Raw genomic sequence first — 10,623 nt, 5'->3', positions numbered from 1 at the left:
GATTGAAATATAAACATCTAACAATTGTTCCCCGTGTGGAATGGCGTCACGCGAGAGCTGACAAAATTTTATGGGAATGTTCTTTTGAAGATTTTCCTGTTTCCTTTGTTTGTGAGTTTCCAGTAATGGAAATTTCTGTTCATCAGATTTTTTTTTAATTTTTTTTCTATTTTGTATAACAGATTTGTGTGATTTTGATTTTCATGCAGCGAGGAGCAAAGCTCGCGGAGAGTGTCAATAACGTTTGTACGTACTACATAAGATATTGATATCTATTTACGTTATATGTTTTTTCTTTTTATATTTTTTAAGGATTATTTAAACTAGTAAAAGTGTAACAATGTAAGATAAATTTAATATTAGATTTTATATAATTTAAGCATCAATGTAAATTGACGTATTTTTGGTACTTAATTTGTCATTTGATGCATCCGTATAATGGTTTATCTCTTATATTTAGAAAAATTGTAGCTAGATTTCATCCGATAATGTCTCATTTATGGACTTAAATGAATGTTGTACAACGTCATCTTACTCTTGATCTAAATATTTTTAAAAATATATATAATAAATTTATTAAATAACTATTTATCTCAATAATATTTATTTTTCATATAAGTGAATTGATTTTACTTATATAGTTGGAAGGGTATTTTTGTAGTTGAAATGAGAATAAACAAAGTCAATAATTATTCTTTTGGTAAAATGTACTTTTCGTCCACTGGATGAAGGATGCTGCAGTTTCAATCCCAAATTTTATAGAAATAACAATTTAAATCCCATAATTTTAAAAAATATTACACTTATGGTCCCCAAACGACAGTAAAAAAAAAAAAAAGTAAAAAGCCATGCCCTCCTCACGTGCGGGTTGTCACAACTATTTGGAGGGGAAAAGCACACATGGATTTTCCATGTTGGTTTTGGAAGGATTTGTTCGACAGGCCGTAATTGATTTTGGAAAGGTTTTTGTGAAAGAAAAAAACGATTCCACATCCTAAAATATTAATGTAAGCACACCCAATTGAAGACATTGTAGACATTTCATAATTCAAGTAAAAGGTTTTATATGCATTTTTTTACTCAGGAAAGTTGTGGATGGGACTTTTTTATGATACGGTGGATGGGACTTTTTTACATAGTTAGACTAGTTATCATAATTGCGGATTTGTTGCTTCGTTTGAATGCGCATGAAGAGAACATTGGAAAGTTGCAAAAGATGAAGTTCTAATGGCAATGATGACTGCCTTCTGTTTGTCCGTAATATGCATTTTAACTGCTTATTGGTCAAAATTATGGGATCTAAATTGTTGTTCTAGTAAAGTTTGGGACTGAAATTACAACATTCCTAATCCAGTAGGATGAGAAATGCAATCCTGCCTTTTTCCTTATATTTTAAAGACAATATTTGAAAGATTTGATGAAAGAATATCTACATTGAGGTCAAAGTATTTGTAAATGTCATATTTTCAAAGGGGTTCAACTATAATTTTCAAACTTAAATGAAACAAAATGTAATTCAAATTTAATGCTTAAGTTCAATGAGTAGTTCCAAAATGCACAAGGCCCAAGAGACCAAATACCCAATTACAGCTTTGAGGAGAGGTGGTTGCGTCTAAAGTCCCCCGGCCCACAATGAGGGACAACCTAGTGCTCGTCTCCAAGCGATGTGGCAGCCTGTATAGGTGGCTTGAAGCCACTCACCTACCCAAGAAAGGAGATCACCACGTAGGATGTGATGAGGCGAGAAGACCTGAACAGGCTTCCCACACAGCTCAACAACCCCCCCCCCCTAGAAATGCGGACCTCATCCCTTAAGAGACCCATCCGACCGAGGTCTCCTTAGTTAACATGATTCTTTGAAGATCTCCTTAATCACTTCCTGATTTGAGGGGGCTATCCACATAACCACTTACCCAAATCCCATGGGGTTATGCTTCTTCGGCCAGTAAGGGATATGGCTATAAAAGCAAATATTATCCCCCCAAACTAAGGTATTGCAGTTTTTTGCACAAGTCCTCACACAAAAGCACTTCATCAAGATCATTCTCGGGTCATTTTTAAGCGCTCATTGCTCTCTTATCTTGCATAATTGTATATTTCCATCATTGTCTATTAACTTAATCATTGGAATGCTAACGCTTTCTTTACAGATATCATGTTCTAGACTTGCAAAAGACTTGACCCAAAGAGCTCAAATTCAAAATCTACCTGACTTGCTATTTTTGCTCGCATCACAATTATTTTCAAAAGATACAAGAGTAATTAGACCTAAATTTTTATACATATCCAAATTTTTTTTTAAAATAAAATAACTAACATATTTTTAATACACACAACATACATATATTAAATAAAAACAAAATTTAGAATAAAAATTTCAATCCGAATGTCAAAAACACAAGAGTGGGCTTTTGACCATACCCCCACTCCCCAAAGTAGCTTTAGCATTGATATATACAGACGATATGAACACATAATGCATTCCAACTTGCAATATACCCAATTGCCCATTGCTCTTTCCAATGCCCATTACCCATATCCCATCACACAACACTGATACTAATAATCCTGCCTTTGCCTTTTCAGAGTGATGAATGGATATGCAGATGCCACCACAAAACCCTTTATCACTGCATCTCTCTCTTTATACTTCTTCATTACTACTGCACTTTCTTTCCAACACACCATCAAGAAAATTACACCCAAATCTCTATATATATATAGGGGGAATAATTCATTTAATAATTCCTTTCACACTATATATATTTTCCAGGATAAGATGCTCTCCCCATTATGCTAAAAAGATCCAACTATTGACATGCAAGAACATCACTCATTCATGACATGACTTTCTTACACCATGTGAAGATTACGATTTGAAAGCTTTCATTTTTATAATATAGGCAAACGTTTTATATTGATTACAGACACAAAACTTAAATAGTTTATAAATATTTCTTTGGTGAGGCGTTTTAATAGGACAAAATTGCGTGACTTCTCCCAGTGCAAATCACAATGGATAGGGACTAACTGGGCTAAGAAATCACCGCTTGTGTGGCACCTTTTCAAACAAAATTATAAAATTTATATGAAACTAGAAACAGGCAATACATCGCCAAATGGGATATCGATCGAGTTACAAGTTACGTCATTCTTCAATAAATAAAAATTAAAAACAAATCTAGGTATTCACATCTTGCCAGACATATTTTTGTTTGTTTATTAATTGGGGAATTTATTATTTGAAATTGATATTACTTATCATATTTCATAAGGTTCATGCATAAATAACCCCGTACGAAGGCTTTTTTACCCTTGTAAAATAGGAAAATAACTAAACAGGACAAAGTATCGTAAGCCAGGTTTGGACATGAATAACATTATTCTATGATCGTCAAGTAGAGACTGTTGGATGATTGAAATAAGCACATGAAGGTCCATACATGTTTCACCACATAAACCCTTTCATAACTGCTAATTATCATCAATTCATTTAGGGAAAAATATTATTTTAGTCCTTTAAATATGCCTAATTTTAATTTTAGTCCGATAACTATGTCCATTTTTGTTTAGGTCCAATAACTTACAAAATTGCTTACTTTTAGTCCTCTGACAAATTTTCGGACAATTTTACCCCTATGCAATTTTTGAAAGGCAGTTTAGTCTATACGCACTCATAGGGGTAAAATTGTCCGAAAATCTACCAGATGACTAAAAGTAAGCAATTTCATAAATTACTGGACCTAAACAAAAATGAATATAATTATCGAACTAAAATTAAAATTAAACATACTTAACAGACTAAAATAATACTTTTCCCGTCCATTTAAAGTACGTAAATTAATATCTACTCACAATTCAAATTAATTTAACCATCAAAAAGTTTTTGCTAAAGGCACCCAAACAAGCCCCGACATAGTTCTTCCACATGCCACTTTCACATAACAACGCAATTCAAAGTATTCTATTTCACATATACACACCATCACCATATATATAAAATATCTCCTCAAATATACGAACAATGTAGACTTTATATATGTGATAATAACATGTCAGAATACAATACATATCGAATTTTCTGCAAGACAAAATTTGTGACGCCCGGGAGAGCAAGCTTTGCCGTTGGATATGAATATGTGGAGGGCAAGGAGTAGAAAAGCAATATTCCTTCTTCTTTACAGACTTCCAGATATTCCCACAAGCATTTGTTCTCTGCTTTTCACCGCCCAAGTATAAAAACGCACTGCAACTCGCATCTCTCTTAATTCGCCGGAGTTCTCCAGATCGATCGATCGTAAGACTTCCGACAGCCCTAAATGACCAGCGGCGGCAAACAACTCGAGATCCAATTCGAAGATCCGAACCCGCAGAAATGGTCTCACCCCCTGAAGGAAGACGTGTTTGCCAACTTCGTGAGCAAAGAGAACTCGGCGGCGGTGTATTATAAGACGGGATCGTTCTTCAGCCCTTTGTTGTTCGGGAAATTCTTCGATCCGTCGGATGCATTTCCGTTGTGGGAGTTTGAGTCCGATGCTTTGCTGCCGAATTCGTATGGCTCCGGTCACCGCAGCGTTGATTGGTACCAGACCCAGACTGATTATGTTCTGCTAGCAGAGGTACCTGGTGAGTGGTTTAGGAAATTACTCCCTTCAAATTCCATCAAACTTAATCTCCACTAAAATCTTTTTGCTACAAATATAGTTGCGTACTTTTATGAGATCGGACTAATTATATGACAAATATATTTTTTATTTATCATATTTACTTCATAAAAGAATGGTTAAAATTAATTTTCTATTTTTTTATAATTCAATAGCATGACTATGATGTTGAGATAAATTTATAATCTTTTTAGAAGTATTTATAAAATTCTACTTATAAAACGTTGTAAAATTTATTCACTAGCTTATAAAATCAACATATAAAATATTGAAAATTGCTAGTTATAAGTACCTTGGTCTGAAAAATTCTAATGTGTAGTGAATTTGGCCAGACATAAACGTGTTATATAATAAAAATAATATATATATATTGTGTGATTGATATATTATATTTACTATATAATTGATTTGATTCGTCACAAAACTTGATTTAAGTAAAAATATACTCTTTGTTCGATGGTGCAGACGCGTTCCTCCTTGACGTTTCACCGTTTTTCTCATTTTTGCAACAAAAGAAAAAAAAAATTAAAAAATTCTAGCCTACTGATACACTATTGAGTAGCCCATTCAATTTACACCATATTAATTCCAAGATCACCGCTACTATTTTATTATATTTCACTTTTAAAATTAAATATAATACTTTATAATTTTTTAAATATATACTATAACATACATAGAATTTAATCTGACGATTCCGAATGATCATATCAGGATTAGGGCAGAACAGCCTTCAAGTTTGTATCGAAAACGGGAAGATTCTAGAGATCAGCGGCCAATGGCGACAACAGAGAGAGCCTAGGGCAAAGGATTGGAGGAGCGGCAAGTGGTGGGAGCACGGCTTCGTTCGGAGGCTCGAACTGCCCGAGCAAACGGACTGGAGGAAAGCAGAGGCTCATATGAAGAACGACGTAGTTTTAGAGATCAGAATCCCCAAAACGGATCCGGATTCCGATCAAGGAAACTAGTGCGAAATAGTAGCTTCTGCAAACTGAAATCATATGGAGAAAGGAGAGTTTCATTTTCGTTCTCATTATGAAATATCTTCGTGTGTGAATATGCGAACCCTTTCTGTCTGTAGTTTTTGCTTTTATCGTCTGAAGAGGAGTAATTGATTACCTTCGGGCTCCATGTGGCCGCCATTACTGTGAACAAAAGGGGGCCGAGAGATCAGCGGTGGTGGGGGTTGCCGATGGTCGGGGAGCTGCTGACGGCCGATGAGTTTGATTGTTTGAGGTCTGATTGAGGATTTATAGTTTTTGATTTGGGGGTTAGGGTTGGAAAATAAGACTAAAATTATAATAGGAAAAACGTAGGAAAAAAAATTAAAAAAAAATAAAATATATGAATAATGATTTGATATTCGGTTCACCATGTAAATTAAAGTTCTAAAATCTATACAAAACATAGTTTTTTTTGTAATGAATAGCTGTAGCACACATCGTTTTATATGTATATAATAAATAATTTTTACTCTTCAAAATGTATTATAAATAAAAAGCAAAATATATTAGTGAATGCGTTATATTTAAGAAAAAGAAAGAAAGAAAGAAAAATTAATTTATCAGTTACTATAAAATCTAAAAAGTTAAATAAGTTAATTATCTTATTAGTTGTAGGACAATTTTAACTTCAGAAAATATCAATGCGGCATTCTTATTAACCATCGTTTATGAATACAAATGATATACTCTTTTTATTAGTATAAATGTAATAAACATGTCATAACTACTCTAAATTTAAAAAATTAATGAACATGCTTGTTGCCGAAATGGCTTGTAGGGCAACCCCTATTATTCCATGTGGCGTGTTTGCAAGAACTTAAAATTCACATCAATCAAGATGTTCGGAATTACAATTTATACTTATTTTAAATTAGTTTTAAATAAGTTAAAAGTTGTAATATCGTGATAAGATGTTTCTTGCAACTTAAGATATTCTTGTAAATAAGAAATTTTGTATGATTTTTTTGTCCTGACTATTAATATATATATATTAAAAATTACGTTTGAAATTAAGGGTAATTTGATAATTTCACAAATAATATGATAATACACTAATTTTATATAGTACATTTTCATATTGGAAAATTGGAGAATACAGTACTAAGCCATCATATTGGTGATTAAACCCAACTTGGTTCCATTTGGGACACATACAGTCGTTGGAGCAAATAAATTTATTAGTACTGATGGTTTCTTGTTTTTGAACCGTCTTTTGGTTCTGAACGTTATAATAAGGTATTCTTTGTTAGAGTGAATATCTGATCAGTCCAATTTAGGTTAAATCATTGAAGTTGAAGACAATTGGCAAAGCAGTGTGATAGTGTGATGGGATAGATTATTGTCCCTTATCACCATGAAATGTCAGTTCTGTTCAAATATTTGCATTTGCCAATTACATAAAACCCCCTTGCTATTCACAAATCCAATCGCTCAGAGGTTGTTAGCAATTTTTGCTCCTCTCAAATTGCTATTCTTCATAAATTCTTATCTAAATAAGGTTTGGGTGAATCAAATCAATTACATTAATAAAATTTTTTTAATCGTACATCAATCACACGAAAAATATGTAACATTTGTTATATAATTAGGCTGATATAATAATATAATATCGATAAAAACTAATAACAATCAATCAAATACTCAAAATTCGTATTAAAATGAAGTAAATTACTGATAAACCACTACTACTAAAATTTGATCTAATATTATTGTGTGTAAATTGCAATGGATTTTTTTGAATTTTATTATAATTATATACAATTTTTTATTATTAAAAAAACTACAAATATCTCATTAAAATTAATGACCATTTAACAAATATTTTATATAACATGAGGAGTATGTGTTAGACGGCTATAAGTAATATTTGCTACACGATCATTAATTTTGAAAAGATAATTATTGGTATACCACTATTTGACCCAATATTATTGTGGGTAAATTATAACCAACTATTTTAAATTTTATCATAATTATTAGGGATAATTACACTCCAATTCCTTGAAGTTCTGTGTAATTATATGTAGATTCTATGTGGTTTGAAAAATTACATCCAGTACCCTTAAAGTTTGCTTCCCTCAAACAAATCGTTTCCTAAGTTAGTGAAAATTTATTTAATTTGTTGATATTAATAAAAAATGAACGAAAAATGATGTTTGCCCTTATCTAACTTATTGCAGTTTAAATATTTTTTTCCGACTAAACTGCCCTTGTGACGATGAAGATGTATATCCTCATATGCATTAATGCGTGAAGACATATGAAGATAAATTGGTCATAAAAAAATTTGTATAATAAGTCAATCGAGAGTAAATATAGATTTTTATCCTTTTTTTTTAATGTTAACGAATTTGATAAATTTTGACTAATGGATAAACCTATATATTAGATAAAATTAAACTACAAGAATAATTTTTCAAATCATATGAGATCTAAATATAATTACACCAAACTAAAAGAAAAAAAAAGTATAACTATCCTTAATTATAAATAATTTTTTATTATTTAAAAAATTATGAATACCTCTTTAACTCAACAATCGTCTAATAAATATTTTTGTATCGATATTTATGCATTGCAGCTGCAGGCCTTCACATGGACACAGAACTCTTTGTCCAAGTCAACTATCAATATGACTACCGCCTTCCCGTTTTACTTTACTTTGAAGTCATCCAAACTTTATTACAATTTTGGCTAAAGTACCTTTGACAAGTGGCCACACGACGTCGTAGCCATTTATAATTAGAATTATAATCATAAAACGACATCAAAGGTTGTAAAAGTATGATTATCTTCTACTGCAATTCAAGATTTCCACGCCAAATGCCCACATCAGATCATCAGATTGTTAGTTACTCAATTAATTAGTGTGATGTGTTTTTTTTTAATTATTTTATGCTCACTTTTCTTAATTATAAAATATTATATATAAATGATTAAATATATATAACTATTAATCATCCATTTATTAATTAAAAACTAGATTTTATTATGTTAATTAGTAACCATTAACTAATATAAGATACATAGATATATAAAAATTCTGTAAAATACCAAACCCAACCGAAATTTTTCGATATTTTACCAAATTGAACCAAAAAAAATTGGTACGTCATTTTTATGTATCAAAATTTTGGTTTGGTTTGGTTTGATTTGGTAAGGTATTACCGAAGGAATATCTCTACGCTCTACAGTTCAGCTCTTCCCTTTCCATTCTGAATATGATTAATTTCATAAACATCTCTGGTAAAAACAAACAAAAAAAATGTATATATAGCTGATGAATTAAAATAATATCGTCTGTTTTATTTAATAAAAGATTTTATATATATGGCATGCACGTTCATAAAAATAAAGATACCACTTAAAATTCTTTTTTGTTTTATTGGTCATATGAATTTCATTATGAAAAAATGTCCCTTTAGATAGAAAAAATTTCGAATTTTATAAACCACTCAAATTTCTCGATTCTATCGGACGTGAAATAATAATGACACACAATAAAGATTGGATAGTGTGGTAAATAAAAGTATATAGCAATTAAGTTACAACCTAACATCAGAATGCGAGTGTTGTCATTTACTATGCACACGACTCTTACATTTACTCACAATACCTCAAATAACAACTACAGTTTACCTACCAAAGGCGCCAAGTGAACATCAAAAGCACTCCAGTCAGTGATCAGGTGGGTGCGGAGTAATGATCCAATTTGAAATTTGAAATTAATAGTTATTGCAAAAACAACACCAACAAATGAATAGATATACCAACAACCACCACCCTTTTCTCACATTTTAGATCAAATTTTGTTGTCCTTCATAATTTATTTTGTGCACTTGGACACAATATTATATTTTCGATATTCTTTTTTTTAATAAGAGACAATTTTGTAATGTTGATAATATTTTACAGACGATTTGGTACAAATAATTGCGACAATGAATTGTTTGTTCAGTGGTAAACGAATTGGACACTAAAATGAATTTTTGTCAATGGTAGGTAAGCGAGATGGATCCTAACGTGAATTCTTACGAGACATGGGAATCACACTTGTTGAGAGGGGGTTAATTCTTTCGTTGCCAACATTAAGATAAATAAATTTAAGATTAATATTAAAAGTAAAGAAGATATTTATTTTAATTTTTTTTTGAGCTAAAATTTGAAGGTTCTTGGAAACGAGAAAAAGAACACGTGATGTCTTAGTCTGATGGTTAAGGGTGAGTCCTATGAATAAATTCAAAATCATGAGTTTGAGTTCCATCGGACATGTAAGTATTTGTCTTAGAGGATGTGAATTTATCATAATTTATTTTATTATTTTTAATTATATTGATATATTGATTAAATTGATATATTGTTCATTTTATTAAACTATTGATATGATTATGGAATTAGGGCTTAAAACAAAAAAGGAAAAAAGAAAAGAGGGAGAAGAGGAGCAAAGTTGAACATATAATTAAGGGCAGGGTCATAATGGTCAAGTTAATTTTCAACGAATCTCTTTGGAGGTACCGCCGAGTTCAATTTCAAAAAATTTCGAAAACTAATCTCTCTCTCTCTCACTGCAGACACTGTCTCTATCTCCAGCCGGATTTCCAAACCCTCTCACCAAAATTACCAGTCTACTTCGTCGTGGAGAAGAGAGCGCAATCCGAATTCAATTTCATTTTAACCGAACTGGAAAGGAGAATAACTGTACTCCTTTTTTCCCAATTTTTTAGTATTGTATTGGGGTTAAACAAATCAAGATTTTTTCCCTGTGTGTAATTCCACATTCCCATCATCTTTTGTGTCGAGTGTTGTTTTCTGATCCCTGCAATTCAAAGCAATGATGCAAATTTTGCCTTAGCTTTCATTGCAATATATCGGGGTCCCACCAACTAATTTTGAAACGGTCCATCACTCGCTCTCTGACTCTTCACTCTCTTTCTCTCTCTTCCCCCCCCCCCCAC

At 31.7% G+C, this 10,623-nt stretch overlaps 2 protein-coding genes across 2 annotated transcripts in view; both read left to right on the top strand.

The window, feature by feature from the left end:
- Positions 4,025-6,086, top strand: LOC105176731 (21.7 kDa class VI heat shock protein). The gene is made up of 2 exons (XM_011099628.2): positions 4,025-4,626; positions 5,379-6,086. Exons 1-2 carry the CDS (start codon positions 4,320-4,322, stop codon positions 5,630-5,632), a joined length of 561 nt encoding a protein of 186 aa, XP_011097930.1. The 5' UTR covers positions 4,025-4,319; the 3' UTR covers positions 5,633-6,086.
- LOC105176730 (kinesin-like protein KIN-14N) overlaps positions 10,240-10,623 on the top strand; it is a gene marked incomplete in the record, with an annotated part of 6,194 nt that continues 5,810 nt past the window's right edge. Inside the window, 1 exon segment of the mRNA XM_011099627.2 lies at positions 10,240-10,615.

This window comes from Sesamum indicum, linkage group LG14, assembly GCF_000512975.1.
Source record: "Sesamum indicum cultivar Zhongzhi No. 13 linkage group LG14, S_indicum_v1.0, whole genome shotgun sequence".
Lineage (NCBI taxonomy): Eukaryota > Viridiplantae > Streptophyta > Magnoliopsida > Lamiales > Pedaliaceae > Sesamum > Sesamum indicum.
The sequence above is the reverse complement of the archived record's forward strand: the minus strand, read 5'-3'. Positions and strand labels throughout refer to the sequence as shown.

What these genes read in the sequence shown, in the direction of transcription:
- LOC105176731 (XM_011099628.2), top strand. Translation starts at nt 4,320, where the DNA reads ATGACCAGCGGCGGCAAACAACTCGAGATCCAATTCGAAGATCCGAAC. An exon ending in TCTGCTAGCAGAGGTACCTG is followed by an intron (nt 4,627 to 5,378) that starts GTGAGTGGTTTA and finishes TGATCATATCAG; the next exon opens with GATTAGGGCAGAACAGCCTT.